This window comes from Schistosoma mansoni, chromosome 6, assembly GCF_000237925.1.
Source record: "Schistosoma mansoni strain Puerto Rico chromosome 6, complete genome".
NCBI classification, from domain to species: Eukaryota; Metazoa; Platyhelminthes; class Trematoda; order Strigeidida; family Schistosomatidae; genus Schistosoma; species Schistosoma mansoni.
The window spans coordinates 12,364,922-12,384,754 of record NC_031500.1 but is presented as its reverse complement, the minus strand read 5'-3'; the positions used below and the strand labels follow the sequence as shown (position 1 = coordinate 12,384,754).

The following is a 19,833-nucleotide window of genomic DNA, read 5'->3' as shown; positions in this document are numbered from 1 at the left end:
ATATTTCACAGCCAGTCAGTTCAGTCCAGTCCGACAGACAGTACATAACAGCACACAATCCATCTCAGACACGTGTTGGCTTATATACACGAACTATCAGATCCCATAACACACCACCATCAAATCAAACTTTAAACACGATCATGTTATATGTTAAATTGATGTGTATGAGCAAAATATAACTCTTAAGCAATAACTATTAGATGACATAACGAACAACAACAGTTAGTAGTTTCCGTCAAATGAGTTTAAAAGTCCAACACTTGGGTCATCTACTAATTATACAATGAAAGTATGAATAATGAGAATGTGAATAAACTTAATCAAAGGTTCTCACCCCTTCAATCCTCTTTCTGTTCTAAAATACTTTCATACAACACGTAAATATCTACTTTGCCACAGATATGCACGACGAAGTTGTCTGGAAATCACGACTTATCAACACAGGTAGACTTATTCTCGTTTTATTACTGTTTACCAATTTATGTTCACTTGATGGTGTCGATCATTCCAAAATTAACGATTTCATTTTATCGCATATTATTGAATTATCGATTACACAATGTGATGAATTGAGACAGAAAATCATTTCCGCATCGTTGATTCATATCTTCACTTTGCAATTGCTTGACACTCAATATGTGAGAAAGAAATATCTGTAACACATACTACAATTACCACATATTCAGTCAAAATCAACATTGAATTTCGATGCCACATCTCATCGGGAATTTGTAACATGTCAAACGAACATTATTAAATGGAAGTCGAATCACATGCAATCATGTTGATCGATTTCACTCTCAATTTATCCACGAAGACATCAATCGACCTCAACAAGCCACATCCGTTCAACATCACTGAGAGAAAGGTGGTTTTTGAAGTGCCCAAATCGTATCACGATTAATGCATCGAACTAGACTAGTCAGTCAGCTGTCATCAACTCAAACCGACTATAAACGACCAAACACGTCACTTCACATAACTTCCCAGATCACACATTACGCAACCTTAATTATAAGACAGCAAAATCTGATTAAATTTTCATGGAACTATCGGTCAACGTTGTGTTTTGTCCCGAAGCATGAGTCACTCGTGAATCATAATCCCACAAACTGATAATCATCTTCACATTATTGTAGAAAACCTATAAGTAAACGTCAATCAGGATTTTCTCAATACCATCGTCTTGTGTAGACACCTCCCTTTAGCCTACTGATTCATACCTGATTACATGACTGATTAATATTCTGCACAAATATAATCCCACATTCATAAGACAAATTGACACTTATGAGTGTTTAGTTTAGTCTAGTCACTATGACTTATTTTGATTGACCAGATCTCACGGTGTGTATATATATGTGAAAGTAAACAAGTGAGTAAACAAGTCAGATAAGCTGTGAAACTCTAGTCTCATCGAAATGTCTTCCTATTCCGATTTTTCATCAGTCGTGTTGTTGGTGTATTTACTTGTGTGTTGCTGTGTTCATGCGAAATTGGATGATACGATGAGAAATGAGTTGTTAACTCTTCACAATAAAGCAAGACAATCTGTTCGAAATGGTCAGCTTTTCGGACAACCGAGAGCAGTCTCCATAAAACCACTGGTGAGTAGAATGATTGTTTACCCTGAGTGTTCTGAGTAATTATGTTTTGATTGAGACAAATTGATTTCAGTGTATGTTTCAACTAGTCTCACTGTGAACAGAGATCAAAGATGAGAGATCTAGAGAGAGAGAGAAGGTGGTTGATTGTGGTTGACTACAGGTATTAGTCTTTTGGCAACTGAAATGAAGTTGTTGGTGTAATGTGTTGTACAGTAGATAACTCACTGATCGAAATCATTGTGTGGTCGTAGACAGTGTTCTTAGCTGTGTATTTGTTTGTGTTTGAGTGAGTGTGGTTAGTGATATGTATGTTGGTGAAAATGGTGCGTGATAGGCAAAGAAACTTCGCTCACATGGTTCACATGAACTCATAACACACAAACAATTTGTTGCAGTTTCTGACTGACTAGTTGACAAAATAAAAATCTCCTAATTATGTCACGTCAACGTGACAGCACTGATGACAACGAGTCACATTTCATACTACTTCATTCGCCTCATCGATGTTAGGTAAATAAAGCAATGATAAGATTATCAATTGACTGAATAACTGATTGATTTGCTCATTAACTAACCAAATGTTTACAGCAATGGAATGTGGAATTGGAAAGGAAAGCACAAAATCTGTCTGATCGATGCCAAGTTGGACATGATACAAATGCTGATCGTAAAATACCGAAATTCCAATATGTTGGACAGAATTGGGCCGGTGCCAAAGACATCAAGACGTAAGTGTCATATGTATTGTGTTAAATATATGAATGTCTTCAACTCACAAACTTGCAAGCATGTGGTCTGCATTCACAGAAGTGTTATATTGATCTAATCGACATGCATCAATGACGTGGCTGGTGTGTTGAGATAATCTGGATTTCGTATCCAGATATTCACATGCTTGTCGAAAATGTACCCACATCTGTGTGTGACAGGGAAACGGTGAACAGTCAAATATCTCATATACCATGATTTACCAAATCAAATATCCCCAGTCGATGGGCATCATCACAGTCAATCAGTGTGTGGTAATCGCATGATATTCATCGACGTGCACACCTGTGTAGTGAGATCCTTTTTCTTCGCATTTAAACATGTGATAATACTCTTGTAACTGACTGCTCATTTTTCCTAATGTTCCGATTCATGTTTCGATTGTTTGCTATTGTTTTTTCATTTCTATCAAGCGGATTTCAATCATGGTTGGACGAATACAAGAATTATGACTTCTACACGAGAACCTGTCGTATGGGTCAGTGTGGTCATTATACTCAGGTAAGCATTAACACAACAACAAAGCATTCTTGTTGAAGTAACTACTTCAGACAAAGTCGTATAGACACTGGTTAGTAGTGATATTGTGGTCGTTTCATGAATCAGTCTGACATAGATACGTGTAGTATCCAACTATCCGTTTTTACATCTACATAAACTGGAAATGTTGCAGTTTTCGTTAGCACGCTTCTTGTCTGTGTTAAAAAGATGATCTACACTCTGTCCAACGAATCGATGTGATCTTTGACTGTTGATTTATGTGAACGATTTATGTAACTGTGTTCTCTTCCGACACACTACTCACTAGCTGACTGTCCTTTTGTTCATTGCAGCTTGTTTGGGAAGACACTACGGATGTTGGATGTGGTGTTACGAAGTGTCCGAATTTCCCATACGGACTAAGTATTGTGTGTAACTATGGTCCTGGGTAAGTCATAATCAAGATCATTTCTATTTGCTTGACTGATTTGTGACCTGAGCTTCCCTGTATAATTGCGTTCTGATCGGATGTTGTTTGTAATGGAGTTCGATTTGGATGTTGTTTGCCAATATTGCTCATTCATTCTACATCTATTTGTCTACTAAAACTCTCGTTTCTACCTAAACAAACATTTGTTATCTTGGAAATTGTTGCCTAGCATCTTTATTTCCGTAACAACAACTGCCTATTTTTGTAAACCAATGCAAATCATTCAGTTGGTATTGTTTGTTTGAATCTTCCCTATTATGATCAGGACTGTAGTTGGTCAGTCTCTCAAATCATATTTCATCTGTTGTAGTTACGTTTGTCATGTAACTGAATGGTAACGTAATCGACGATGAATCAGTGGTCATCAACAAAGTACTCATTGTTCAACGAACTCAACTCTTGTGAATACCAATTTCACTATATTTTACAAACAATTGAATTCATATGAATATGAGAATGGATTTTCCATTACTCATATTACACAGTGTTTGACATGATGATGAATATCTCCTTTCAAATTTCTACGTATAATCTGCCTACTGATATCTACAAGTAGTTTCATGAATATCATCAACAATAATTGTTGATTTTGATTGTAACCAGTTTGAATATGTGTGGATGTTTCAACTTTAATGATAATCATAATAAATCAATATGAGAAAATCACTGATCAACTTAGTCTCATCGTCTTAATTAACTTACTCAGCTCTCATCTCTCTTACTTGATTTCAGAGGTAATTACGCTGGACGTCCACTGTACAGAACAACATGAAGAATTGTTGTGTACCGAAATCAATCATTATTGCAATTGTCTTTTTTGCATTTCATATATCGTATCACTCCTGTAAACTGGTAGAAATCGCCCAATTCGAATGTTTGTTTTCAATTGAAGTTAGCTTTTCAAAATAACAATCCTTTGAATATCAGACTAATTCTTGATGTCTTTTGATTTCCGCGTTTTGTTACTGTGTGACCGGAGTGTCCGTTGACCAATGTCTTATTGCCAGTAATTATTTCATTGCAAGTTGTGTGTCTGCTTACTACCGACATTCATTTCTGTCGAAAAATTAGTCAGTGACATAGCTTGCTTTCACATGCATAAGCTTTACTCCTGTATACTGTAATTCTGGTGTAAGCTACCTTCTGTATCACCACAAATGGATGAATTTATAAAGTACATGTAAATGAAATAAATTCACTTCACTTTCCAATTTTCATTTGTTTGAACGGAAAAGTGATCAATGTCGTGTGTTTCAGGTGCTACCCAGTGATCAATCAATTGAAAATACATCTGAGCCCTAAAGGACGTCAGTCACGGCTCGGATAACTCAGTGGTAAACTCTGTGATTGTGAAACTTGGTGATATGGGATCGAGTGCGTTAGGTAGCATCAGTCCCCTCAAGATTGTAGGTACACTTTACTGACGAGTGCTAAGTAGCACAAAACCTAGGTCCAAGAACTCCTGTCGACTACCTACAACTACCACCCCATCTCAACTTAGTGCACACAATGTCGAGTCACCTAGACTAGTGGTCACATTGCAACGTGGTCGATAGAATTCGATCTGTACCAATAACGAACTGACACACATGACATTGAACACTACCCAGTGACCAATCTATTGTAGATACATGGAGTATTTGCTAGCTAGAATTAAGTGGAATAATGCGAGGTATGTCTCAACACTACTAAGTATATTGAAAGTAGGAGTGCGGAAACATGAAGTCGGATGTCGAGTTTCATGACAAGGTGATATCAAATGTATAAAAAAATTTGACGGTCAGAATATAATTTATGGACGACCTTTGAGCAGCGTTAAAATAACTTTGGAACGCTCACACACTTTTTAAAGTTAAATGATCAGTGTAAGGAATTGTGATTATGACTGACAGTCGAAAATCGAATAATGTAGAGAACAACTATTGTGTATTATTATTAGTTGAGACCATGAGTCCATTGAAGCTAGACTACCATGGAAAAGCTTGAAGCCCTATATGGCCATTTCATCCTGTTGTGGGACTCCTCAACAGTGCGCATCCACGATCACATGGTCGATAGAATTCGATTTAAACTAAGAAGGACTCGAAATACCATGACATTGATCATCACCCAGTGATCAATCAATTATAAAATCAACTTCACAATTTATTTCAAAAATAATCAATACAAAACTACTGTACATATATACTTCCTTTTTTTACATAAAAACCATTTCGATTATTCCCTTTCAAGGTCATGTGCACTCATATACTCATTTCGCTTATCACCAATAGTAGAAAAACAAAAAAACAAGAGACAATCATCAATCATTCATAACTATTTTGCATAAATTTTGCATACTGAATAGATATAGGTATATATATATACATTCAGTGGAAACTAAATATCCATAAAAAATTGTTGCCAACAAAGGAGAAAAGAAAAAAAAAGAAAAGAAGAAACCAAAACAAATCATAGTTGCCATGGCTTCTATTTAAATATTTTTCAAAATTTGAGTTCAAATTTCGATCAAATAATTTTCAATATTCTATAAATTTATGTTAAGAAAAAAGAAAAAAAATTCTATAAAGGAAAATTACAGAAAATCTAATTAACTTCATTTTGTTTGGTGTTTATCAGCCCCTCCCCCCCCCGGCCTTAAAGAAGACAAAAAACAAACACAAAAATAAATTAGAAGAAAAGGAAAAATGTCAATTTTTCGATTATTATGTTTTTTAATTACAGTAATCATGGCAATATGTACATTAGGTGTTGGTTTAATCTTATCACCATATTGGAAAGGTAAGTTATGTAAAAACGTTTTTTTCTCTTTCATTTTGACATGAATTATGTAACTAATTATCGAGTTGTGACAAACAAATGTTTAGTATAGATTTAGTATTCTTATTATTGTTTTAGCTAATCTGAATGTTTGTTTATAATAATCTTTTCTTATCAGAATGAGGATTTGTAGAGACTGTAGTAATTTGAATAGTTGAATACATTAGTTGATCTATGTTAGACCACCACCAAGAACCTAGGAGTACTGTTTGACAGTTGTTTTGTCCTAGTATCAGACTCTTTAGCACTGCGCATGCACAATCCTGCATGGGGAACTCGAACCCAAAACCTGTGATCTCGCAAGTGAACGCCTAAACTATAGACTACTGATCCGGCAATCAACGGTGTTAATGTCTAACTTCAATCGATTCATGATCTTGTTTTGCCCTTCGTTCATTATTTGAAGCGACATGGATTGGACTCTACTGGTCACGACTTTTCATTACAACTCTAGAAAATTCAACTTGAAACTAGTCACTAGTGAGCACATGATTATTATCAGAATGGGAGTTTATGGAGATTGTAGTAGTTTTAATAGTTGAATTCATAAGTTCTAGTAGGAAGCAGTGACCAGTGGAGTCCAATCCATATCATGTGGAAACAGTTATCTATTTCAGACAATGAATGAAGGGTTGAACAATCCTTTCTGTTTAAACAAAATTACTCAAAAATATTTTATTTTATGGATGGAATCCAATTGGATAATTATTGAATAGAATAGAGTACTGTGTAACTGTTCTACTTTGATTTGGAACACTTTTAATTTTCCTGTTTATGCTTGAAATTTATTCTATATTTGTACTAAAAATAGTAATTAGATCATCTTGTACGGTGAATTTACTCGATTTTACGTAAACAAAATGATAGATCCAACAACAATTGTGTAAAACACAATGTGGATAAAGGGATTTGAAGATCAGATTAATAACCATTTTTCACAGATTTGTTAACGAATGATCAGGTTATTGATTCAAAGGTCCTCAACTGTAATCTCTCAGTAGATTAGGTTTGCTTTCACTTTTATTCATCACGATGAAACATTTAGTTATACTGCTTCTCATACCAAGAAACCTAATATTTTGTTTTCCTTAAGGTGTGAATATTAACATGTCAACAGAGTATAATGGGTTTACTAAACATACTCTTTATGATAACTACTGGAAGATAAATCTGAAATCTAAATCGTTCGTTATGTATTTTATATTATTACCCCCGAATGCCCTGGTATGGCCGAGAGTGGGTAGAGTCAGGTCTCCCTCTCCAAATGCTTTCACATGGCCACGCTTATACAGCCTCTGACAGGGAAGTCCTACTCATTGCCTTCTCGTGGCACTGGCGTTGTTTACGAAATTGAGAGGACGAAAAGAGAATGTCCGGCACTCTCACAGGGTTGGTGGACATGGAAAGCTTATCTACGGGAGTTGGAAAACCCTCATTCCAAACCAATGGTGCACATCGGCTCCAGTATCCTGAGGGAACAAATGGCGTATAAATCAATCGTTGGTCACCGGCTACCATGAGGCTGCATCTCCTCACGATGCTCCTTGTGGGTTAGACATTTGGGTTAAAGGCTCCATGTGTGGCCCTATGTGAAAACCACCTGCTTCAGTCTGGCCACCTGGAAAGTATCACAGCCCTCACACAAATCAAATGAGATTTGTGCGTTGCATATGTATCCGGTGCTTCCTTGTACCAATATTTATGTGTTTAAATATCATAAATATCATACCTACTACGATAATTCCATTCACACTGAATAATGTACATACTTGTCGATCAATTGATAATACAGAATTCTTATCCGCTCCCAATCTACTCCAATAAGGTCTAGATAATAAGGATCTCATACTATTCAGATTCTTAAATTCATGTAATCACATTAAATTAAGTATAAGGACATACGAGATTATGAATAGTATGTATAGTTTCTCATTGAATTAAAACACTCAATGACATCTTTACTTATAATTGAATAAAGCTTCATAGTTTTACAACGCCTGATATAAATTTAGCTTCAATCTATTTAATTACCTAAATCTGATTTGCCCTTAAAGGTGACTTATCAACAAAACACGCTAGAGAAGGTGTATAAGATTTTGCCAATGATAATTTTTCATATTGAAGAACAGGGAGTTACAGATCCATTAATTTTTCATCACTAAAACATTCAATTCAGTATATGCATATTGATCCAGTTATTCTTATGATGAAAAGATGTTTATCAACTCAAAACAGAAACACATATCTATACTACTTATAAATACTCGTGAAAAATATAGTCAAGTTATTATAGAATGTATGGATTTGTGAGTAGCATTAAAATCCATGATATGTATTTCATCCGATTCGGGATGAATCAGATGGATGTAACTGGATCCGACTGTTGTTGTTCACATCAAGATTCAAACCCTTTTCTTCTTTCACTTTAAACTAATTGTTCTTATTACCTAAAACATTCATGAGGATTGACTTAAGTTTGATATGTAAATCATTAGATGTCAAATATGTCATGGTTTGACAATAAACTTGTTCACCATAAAGCTTGGATGTTCTAAGTCTGACCTATGGATGAAGTGTGAGTTCACACTAACCAATAATCTAATGCAACGACAAAATAACTATCCAATGGTTGTTGTTTTTCAACAATTATTCAGTTGAATTTAGTCAGTGTTGTCAAATTAACTTCTAATGGTCACTTTTAGTGAGGAAAGATTACTTACTTCTGCGAAGTATATTTGCAGTTGCTGTCACATCTGCTTTCAGTGCCTCTGCCGGAATTTTATCTGGTCCTGCTTCTTCGCCGCTCTTGATTTGTCTGATGACCATGCTGATCTCTTCAATTGTTCTTGGGCAAACATTGATTGGGAGGTCCGTGGGTTCAGTGGGGCTGGTCGAATCAAGAGTTTTTTGAAGTGTTCTACCCACCTGTTCCGTTGTTCTTCAATGTTGGTGATTACTTTGCCTTCTTTGAATTTCACTGACCGTTCTGGTTTACGATAATTTCCATCGAGCTTCTTTGTTGTATCATACAATTGTCTCATGTTTCCCTCTCTTGCAGCGATTTCCGCTGTCATTGCTTAATCTTCCTCATATTTACGTTTGTCGCTTCTGATGCTCCTCTCCACTTGCTTGTTTATTTCTGTGTATTCGGCTTGTGCTTTGGCTTTTTCTGCTCTTGTTCGGCTGATATTGATTGCTGCCTTCTTGTTCCTCCTTTCTTCAAACTTAATCAGTGTATCAACAGTGATCCATTCCTCGTAAAAGAAAACTGTATGCAGATCCTAAATATTAGTACATAAAAAACAATTATTTTAAAATCATGAATCTTTGGTAAAGTTTTCAAAAAATTTAAGTATCCAAGTCAAATGTTGCTAAATTAGGGAAATTTCTAATTCCACATTATTCATACGTAGATGTATGTATAAAAACATTTAAGAATTAGATTAAGTAAAATCTAGGAAAGTAAGCGATTAAATCATTCAGTTAACAAACTGTTTGTTAATATACTTTTAATAGTTGAATTCATGAGTCGATTTAAGCTAGACCACCATCGAGGAACCAGAAGTACTGGACGGCCGTCTCATTCTAGTACAGGACTCCTCAACAGTTTACATTCACGGTCCCTCACGCGAAACTCGAACCCAGGAACTTCGGTCTCGTGAACGAACTCCCTAACGTCTGTCAGTCCTTGAGTGACTTTCAATCCACCATTCAATCAGAAGACAAAGTTTACAAATAGTTACCTTCTCAACTGTGCTGCACTATCATGAGTCTCAGACTTATACAGTAATATAAGGTAATTTAGGCACTATATATAAAACACAAATCGGGGATTACAATGTGTTCATAATTACGTCTTACGTGAACGGGAACTAAACAACAGATAGATAGTTAATTGATCATAATACAAGAAAGATAAAACATGTAACAGTCATTTATGCACCAAATTAGAGATTAAAAATATGAGAATATGAGAATAAAATAACCCAAATGTCTAGTACTTATACCATAAAAATATAACTAATCATTCTTCATAAAATGATTTCAAAATATACCACCTTTGCAATATTCACCCAATTATAATACTTCTGTCGTAATTCCACTTGGTTAATTAATTGATTATATGTTGAACTACTGGGATTCGAACAATATTTGCTTTGTGATGACTGCAGATATGATGCGGTTGATCAAACTGAATTTAAACAGGTAACTGACTACCGCGTCATATATTCAACTCTTAAAAGTGATCAACTTTTTTTCCTAGAAGAATCCATCCATTCAAATAAAAAAATATCGTTATTAGATCCAATACAACTTACTGATGATTATTAACATGTACAAAATTATGATTTCAACATGAATGTAACTAGTTATTTTGAAGAGTACAAGAATGAAGATTGATTGATCGATCAAAATCCAACCTTTTGAAATTTGCCGAAGTGATAGTGTGGTGTGGTCTACTTATTTCCACATAAGTAGTATATGATGATGGTCAGACATATAATGTATTTTGGTATAAGATCGATAAGGGAAGAACAGGAATGAAGCGCAATCGATATGAAAATGGATGAACAATGAAATCAGAGAAGGCGAATTGATATTTGCAGAAGGAACAGTCAAGATTGATACAACTGAATGTCATTTTGCAAATTAACTATTTACTCTATGGTTATTAGAATTTAGTGAGATAGTCTGTAATTTGTGCTTAAATACGTTCGTTTATCCCCACTAGTGCTCTTGTTAACTATAATAGCAATCAAACGCTTCAAACCAGATCTATGTATCTTTTTTTGCCCTGGTAACATTAAACCCCTTCTTTTTTTATTTATTACGTCATTCATTATTTCAACTCCTTCTGAAGTTTAAATTACATCATCGTCATTTTGCTTCAATTCACAGGTAACTGATTTCAATTTATATCTTTCTTTATTATCATTAATCTATTTTCAGTTGCTTTATTACATAATCATCGAATGTTTGTTAACTCTATGACTTTTAATCCCTATTTCAATGTTCTGGAACTTTCCCTCCCAAACTTTATTTATACGAAACAAAATTTTTATGACCTTATTAACTCTATCGGAATCTTTGTTACATTATGATACATATATTCATCTTTAATCGCCGTCGTATGTATAAGTATGTCATTATGTGTAATAACGTTGAGTTTCAAATATTTTAGGTTATAAGCAGCCGATTAGAACCAAGCTTTACAAGCTAGAATGTCAAATAAGCAAAGATGAATAGTGGCTAGCAGTGGAATCCAGGACTGGCTTTTTGTCCTATTCGGGGATTTGTCAGCTGGATGTACCTGCATCTCAAAGTTGATGTTCATTCTGGCAATCGAACCTAGTACCGTTCGCTTCAAACACTATCGTGTTATCCACTTAGCTACTGAGTCTTGATAGCCACTTGCTTGTGCGCAATGGGGTGAAATTCAAAATCCACTGGGAAGATTCAATCAAACAATCCCGAGTGAATTTAAAATGTTAAATGATCTATGCTTAGTTAATAATTTGTATTGAAAACTCAATTTTCAATTGTATTTTATTTCTTTTTGCAATCTATAGGAAACGATGAACCACCAAGAGAAGCTAAAATTCATTTATCATCAAGTTTAATATCGATACTTTTTCTTGGTGCATCAAGTATTTTAATTATTGTCTCTATTGTTTCTGGACCAAGTAGAACAAAGAAAATGATTATCATTGTAATGATATTACTTATTCTAACTAGTAAGTTTAATATATGTTTTGTTTAGTTTTAACTCTTTCACTATTATATAATGTCCATTATGTACACATGGACAAATACAGACTAAGACAGCAAATGTGGTAGCAGCCTCTGCATCAATAGGTCTCAACATACACAAAGGAAAAAGCAAGATTCTCAAATGCAGCACGGAGAACACCAACCCAATCACACTTGATGGCGAAACTCTGGAAGAGGTGGAAACATTCACGTACCTGGGAAGCATCGTTGATAAACAAGGAGGATCGAATGCAGATGTAAATTCTAGGATTGGCAAAGCAAGGGCAGCATTTCTACAACTGAAGAACATATGGAACTCAAAACAACTTTCAACTAATTTCAAGGTCAGAATCTTCAATACGAACGTCAAGACAGTTAGTTCTACTGCACAGAGCTGAAACGTGGAGAACTACTACAACCATTGTCAAGAAGGTACAAGTATTTATAAACAGTTGTCTACGCAAAATACTCAACATCCATTGGCCGGGTACGATCAGCAACAGCGTTTTATGGGAGAGGACAAACCAGCTTCCAGCTGAAGAGGAAATTAGGAAAAGACGTTGGAAGTGGATCTGACATACATCGAGGAAATCACCATACTGCATCACGAGGCAAGCCCTAACTTGGAATCCTGAAGGGAAGCGGAAAAGAGGAAGACTAAGGAACACATTACGTCGGGAAATAGAAGCAGATATGAAAAGAATGAATAAAAACTGGAAGAAACTGGAAAGGATTGACCTGGATAGAGTTGGATGGAGAATGCTGGTGAGCGGCCTATGCTCTTCCACGAGGGGTAACAGGCGTAAGTAAGTAAGTAAGTAAGTAAGTAAATATGTAGAAATGAAACGTTGAAAAGTTCCATTGCTTCATTATTTTATTATAGTAATTATGCAGTTTATAATAGGTCTTTTGTCATTAACTGGCATCACCTGGAAAACACTGATAACCAAGAAAACATTAGATAGCTCACCAGAAGCTGGGATCATGATGGACTTCTGAAAGTTCAAATGGAAATTAATGATCTTTAGAGTCTATTGGATCAGCGTAAATGTCTTATTTTTCACAAAATACATCACATGAGAATAGGGCAACATTCCAAATAGAATAAAGTATGGAAATATGAACCATTGAATGTCAACTAACTGTTTGAATTATTTTATACTCAAAATAAAACCTGGACATACTGTAGTGATTAAGAACACAAGTAGGGACGAACGAATGTATTTCAATACAAAATTACAGAACAACTTAGTAAAATCTGAGAACCATACAGTAAGTATTCCATTTGAAAAATGTCAACCAACTGTCTCGGACTTCATTGTTCTTTTGTTTCCACAACAAATCATTATTTGTTCTCGTTCCCTTTTCTTTGATCTTTTGCCTGTCCTTCCGGCTCCAGACATTTCACTTTCAATTGATGATATATACTACTTATATCTGTTGATATCAGTAGCACACACCACAATATTATTGTTCAACCATATAAGAGATATCAGTTCCTTATGGGTGATAAGTTTAAAACCAGTAGAAGAACAACCACTTCGGCTTCCATTGATTTTGTATCTGATATCAGTATAACAGTGATAGCTAATCCTAAAGTATTCCTTTTTACAAATTAGTTAATTGATGATATGATCTACAGTATCTGATTAACATTGAAAAAGATTACGTAAACATGATATTGATCATTAAATAGGAAGAATAGATATTTGTAAAATCTCAGCGAATGAATTTGAAGTGAATCCAACGTTTCCCCAAGCAATCTGATCCAAGCCTTTTCAAGGAATTATAATCAAACATCAAAATGATCGAATATAAATAGGTAGCACATGGTTCTCCAATTCATTGTATACTGAATAAGTCATACAATCAATGTTAAAAATGTGTCTAAACTAGGTAATATGTATTAGTGTTTGTAAGAGACTTGTCTTACATCAGCTTGGCGCCCAAGTGCAAGGAAACTATTCGCTCTAATTTAGATGAAAGTTCTTATATATCATGATATTGATCACTTATTCAGTGAAATGATTCACTGTTACCAAGGTTCAACATAACATACATAGTTTGATTTAAGTGAATAGAACATTCAAATCGATTTGTTTCTATAAAATAAACCACCATTATTATTATTATTATTATTCATAAAACGAAAAAAAAGGATTCTTGTTTTGTTCTCATTTACATTTTATTTTCTAAAAAGGAGATCAAAACAAGTAAATAAGTTTAAATGGTAACACTAATATACAGGTTCATCACATTGGATATATGAACATCTTAATGGTATTGCATTGTTTGTGCAAATGAGACTGTTAGGTCTTCAACAATGAATACTCATATTGCAATCATTTCAAATGCATGGATATACTCATTTGCATTTCATTGTATTTCAAATGATATAAATTTGCATTTCAAGGTTTATATTGGTATTGTTGTTACGGATTTTATTATTTGCTGATGATAGTAACTTTAAGTAGTTGTTATGAGTAATATATTAGGAATGGAGAATTTAATGAGGTTATTCAAAATGAAATAATACATATCATATCATTCCAAATATATACACTAAAGGGAACTCATCATAATTAAAATTATCACAAAGATGAATCGAGTGATGTTAGACCATTATTGAAAACCTGGAAGCATTGAACGACCGTTTCGTTCTAGGATGAGAGTCAGCAGTGTGCATCCGCGATCTTGTTTACGGGACTCGAATCAAGGACATTCAGTCTCGCGCACGAACGCTTAACCTCTGGACCGCTGAGCCGGAGGAACAAGAACTGGGAGGATTTGCATGCATATAGCATACAATTCTCTTTGAACCTAGCACAGAACAATACCGTCATGCACTGCTCCATCGCCCTTGGCAGATCAGGCAACCAGAAAGTCAGGAGAACATCATCAGGGAATACGACAGGCTAGGTACCCATGTAGTCCGAAGGTTAAGCGTTCGCGCGCGAGACCGAATGTCCTTGGTCCGAGTCCGGCGAGCGCGATAGTGGATGCTCACTAGTGGATCTCATGCTAAGACGAAACGGTCGTTCAGTGCTTTCAGGTTTTCAATGGTGGTCTAACATTGATCAATTCATAATCTCAATTAAAAACCTAATAATTTCCACAACCCCATACTGAGAAAGATGAATTTAATTAAATTTTAATTTTGGCTTCTTGTAATTTTCTAATACTAAAGTAATGAACACGGTTTAACAAGGAAACCTTTATGGGTATTATTAGTGGCTGAATATGACCAAACAGCTATTGAAAACTACGAAACCTTAAACAGTAGTTATGTCTTTGCGTGGGATTACTAAGCAGTGAACATTGGTGCTAAATACAGAATTTACCGATCTCGACGAGCCTCCTACACGACAATAATGATCATGTGCTTCATAGTGAATAATTTCGTGAAGTAATTTCCGGAGTTATCGTGAGACACCATGATCAATGGAGTCCAAACATGTTGACTGTAAGGCGTTTACTCACCGATGAATGATCGTTATGAAGTATTTCGAATTGATTACAGTTAAACAAGTAAACCATAGGATATCGTTGCAGTAGTCTAAAACTTAAATGTTCCACACAAGATCTGAAGGTCCTCAGTTCGATCTCTGGTGTGGTTGTGGATGTGTACTGAAATTTCTTACAGTAAGTCGATACAGTTGCCTTCCTGGTTTTCAATAGCTCTTTAACTAATATCAGTATGTGACACAAGTAATAATATCCAATCATTTCCGTAAACACTCCACACGGTGATAAAAAATTTTTTTTCCCATGGTCATACATTTAGGCTGTACAATCGTGTTTATAGTCAGTAGAATAAATATGATTACCTAGGATAAAGTATTGAAGTGTTATGGTAATTAAAAAAGGGTACAAAAAATAGTCATATTGTACTGAATATAAGTTACTGTTTTATCGTGTGAGTACCTGCCGTGTTTATGTATATGATGTGACGATGCCGTCAATTAAAGAGAAACGATTTATTGATCGGACCAGTGACACACGAAACCCACACGAGCAGTCTAGAACACTTGTCGGTCGCGCTTTCTGCTTAGCCCATCCAGTTAAGTCCAGAGCATTAATAACAATCTCTGCAATATATATCATTATTCTCAAACATACTGGGTTTATATGCCAATCAAACAGACCATATCACACCATAAAATAGAAAATAACATTTGTACAAGATTCAACCAAATATGGTTGTGAATAGGGGGAACAGTAATTAATAGACTGGGTATAACTCAAGAATGGTAAATCATACAGTAACAGTCTATAGGTCAAAATAAAGGTCATAATAAGAGGGACATGATTATGAATAGTTAAGTTACTTAACAATTATACAATAGGAAATACATATATCACATTGGTCCATAAACAGTCCTCAAAGTTACCATTCATAATTCTATTCGGGACGACCGATTTTGAATCATATTATCCAATGTCTCCAACCATTAGTTACGGTAGTAATAACTACAATACTAACAATGATCATTAGTCTATGATTGTTTTTATTTCATCATAGTTTTATTCAATTCAGTTAAACATATCAGAAGGGGGTTTTAAGAAGATTTCAGTATTTTCATAGTTGAAATCATGAGTCAATTGAAGCTAGACCACCATGGAAAACCTGGAAGCACTGGATGGCCGTTTCGTCTTATTATGAGACTCCTCAGCAGTGAGCATCCATGATCCCACCTCGTGAGATTCGAACTCAGGACCTATCAGTCTCGCGCGCGAGCGCTAAAAAACACTAGACCACTGAGGTTTTCATGATTTCTACTTACTTTTTTTCTTTTTCTTTTTTTTGCTTCACCATCATTCTAGTTGGCTTTCTCTGTGCATCAGTTGTATACATGTTTACTCAAATTAATCATTCTTTTGCATTTTGGATATTTTCATCATTATGGATAAGTGTTACATGTATACCATTTGGATTATGTACACTTTATATACAGCCAATTCAAATGAATCGTCTTTAAATGATCAATTATTATAATGTTGAATGATTATGAATGATACTATTGATATGTTCATGTGGACGTTTTCATCTCATAGTTAATCAAAGCCAAGAAAAGATTACTATTACTACTATTATTATTAGATCTGCTAAATGTGTTTGTTTATTTCTTGTACAAAATGAATGAAATAAATGGCTTTAATTACTAATCAAATAAAAAATTTCATTGTTTTTGTGATCGTCGAGGTCCTCGAATACCTTGATATGGCTGAGGGTGGGGAGAGTCAGATCTCTCTCCATCTTGAAATGCTCTCACACGACCACGTGTATACGACTACTACCAGAGAAGACTTATTCACTGCCTTCCCGCGGTGGGAGTGTCGGTTAACGAAATTGGAAGAACGAAATGCGGATATCTGGCTTTTTAACCAGGTTCAAGGACTTAGAGGATCCACCTAGGAGAGTTGGAAAACCCTGATTTCAAACCAATGTTGCATATGAGCTCCAGGATCCCGAAGGAACAAATGGAGTATGAACCTATTGTTGGTCAATGGCTATCACAGTATTGCATCTCCTTACGTTGCTCCACTGCCTTGTGGATTAGACCTTTCAGGTGAAAGGCTCTGAGTGTGGCCCCTTAAGGAAACCACCTGCTTCTGTTTGGACACTCTGTCAGTATCATAACCCACACGCAAATCAAGTGACTTGGGTAGCGCATTTGTATTTAGTGCCCCTTTGTACCAATATTTATGTGTTCAAATAAATAAATAAAATATTGAACATTTAGCACCAAAATTTCACGTAATATTAGTCATGTAAGACATAATTTAAAAGTTTTGATGACATTCGTATGATGTTCACCGTGTTTGAAACAAAGTAAGATATTCATAAGTGTGATCATTAGATAGTGGATAGTGAATATAACTGTTATAACGTGTGAGTGCCCTGTTTGATATATGAACGTGCTGATCCCCACTAATCAGAGAACTGTGAATTATCGATCAGAGCTATGATACACAAAAGCCGTATGAGCAGTCTTGAGTACTTATCAGTCCTGCTTTCTGCCTAACCGAGCCAGTTAAGTCCAGAACACCAATAACAGCATCTCCAATATGAATCATTATTCTCAAATATACTGAGTTCATATACCAAACAAACAGATCACATCGTACCATAAACTAGAAAATAACATTTGTACAAGATTTGGTCAAATGTGGCTGTGAATAAGTGGAAACAGTAATCAATTGACTGGGGATAACTCAAGAATGGTAAATCGTATAATAATAGTTCATAGGTCAAATATAAAGCTTATGATAAGAGGAACACGAATACGAATAGTTAAGTTACTTAACAATTATACAATGGGAAATATACATATCTCATTAGTCCATAAATAGTCCTCAAAGTTACCATTCACAATTCTCTTTCAGGATACAACAATAACATGGATAACAAGAAAAGTATAAGAAATAATTAAAATGTAGTGAACTCTGTTCATACAGAAACGATTTCTGTTAAGGGCTTTCAATTTGACTTTCACAAATAAAAATGAAGTGTGAAATACGTCTCTTTTTACCATTGATAAAATAATTATAGTGATTCAATATCTGTCTAATATATAATCTCCTTAGTTAATATATTAAACAATCTACTCATATTCACTTATGACTTTCGTTTCAATCAGATGCCAGCTAGGCGGCCAATCATTTGTTACAAAAGAATCATATTTTGTCTCTTAATTATTACTTATGACATCATGAACTTTTCTATATGATTGAAGTTTTAGTGCATGAGTACTAGACAATCTTATTAACTACATCAAATATATTGTGGTTTCTTCGTGTTTCTGACGCTTTGTATATCTATCGTCTTGAAGTTAACTTCATTAGCAAAGGTATATAAAACTGTCATTACAGATTTGTACCTTTTCTGTCATTTAAGTAGTTGTTCATGAAGCTTAATGTTTTTCTTTTAAAACCATAGTATTTTAAAAGGGTAAATAAATATCTTTTTCTATATCCTTAGTAAGCTGGATAAGTCAACCATCGATTAGAATTAAGTTGAAAGAAGTAATGGTTTCATTGCAATCTGTAAATAATCTATGTAACCCCTCAATTACATCGAGCTTAAAATATCCAATCAAGACCCGTTTTATCGCTAATACACACTCATATAGACTTAGGTCATTTGGGTTTCTGTCGAGGATTCAGTGTGCGAAGATTCACTCTATACCAAAGCCTCTTAAATTATTGTGAAGCAAATAGAAAACTGAAGGCTTTTCCTCTTATTTCTAGTGTGTATGAAGATAGGTCAGTCTAATTTTGTTGAATTTAAAATAAACTGATTGAATAATTTTTCTAATGGCGGTTGAACCGTTTCAGATTTTTACGATAACACTAGTATGTACTTACACGATATAAGTAGCATAAAAAAATACCATAAAAATAAGTGTTCCTAAAGTTAGATAATTTTCGGTTGTTGAATTGATGAGTTGATGCTAACTAGACCATTATTAAAAAACCTGTAAGTAGTGGATGGCCATTTCGTCCAAGCATCAGACTCCTCCACAGTGCGCAATCACGATCCCGCACGAGGAACTAGAACTCAGGACCTTCGGTTTCTTGAGCAAACGCTTAACCTCTAGACCACCGATCTGGCATACAACGCTGTTAAAGTCTAACTTCAATCAATACATGATTTTGAACAACCCTTCCATTCAATCCTTCCAGGTTTTCAATAGTGATCTAGATTAGATCGACAAATGAATTAAACAATCCAAATTAATATAATTTCCACAAATCCCCATCCATATAACTTTGGATTGGTTTAGTACAAGTACTTAACACGCGCAAGGTATCTCGGTTTACAAAACCGTCATCGGTCTACCATGATATGATAAACGTTTGTCTCAATTATTTTATAACTATTTGAATGTCAATTATTTTAAAAAGTCTGAA

General features: G+C 34.8%; 2 protein-coding genes across 2 annotated transcripts; both read left to right on the top strand.

Annotated features, from left to right (window-relative positions):
• Positions 1–1,424: 1,424 nt before the first annotated feature.
• Smp_154290 (venom allergen-like (VAL) 27 protein) lies at positions 1,425–4,120 on the top strand (the record flags this gene model as incomplete). The annotated part of the gene is made up of 5 exons (XM_018798291.1): positions 1,425–1,610; positions 2,199–2,338; positions 2,792–2,879; positions 3,212–3,306; positions 4,081–4,120. The coding sequence occupies 5 exons, from the start codon at positions 1,425–1,427 to the stop codon at positions 4,118–4,120; spliced, it is 549 nt and encodes a 182-aa protein (XP_018653247.1).
• Positions 4,121–6,035: 1,915 nt separating this feature from the next.
• Positions 6,036–16,898, top strand: Smp_191970 (hypothetical protein; the record flags this gene model as incomplete). Its single annotated transcript, XM_018798290.1, has 3 exons — positions 6,036–6,129; positions 11,739–11,903; positions 16,744–16,898. The coding sequence occupies 3 exons, from the start codon at positions 6,036–6,038 to the stop codon at positions 16,896–16,898; spliced, it is 414 nt and encodes a 137-aa protein (XP_018653246.1).
• Positions 16,899–19,833: the final 2,935 nt, after the last annotated feature.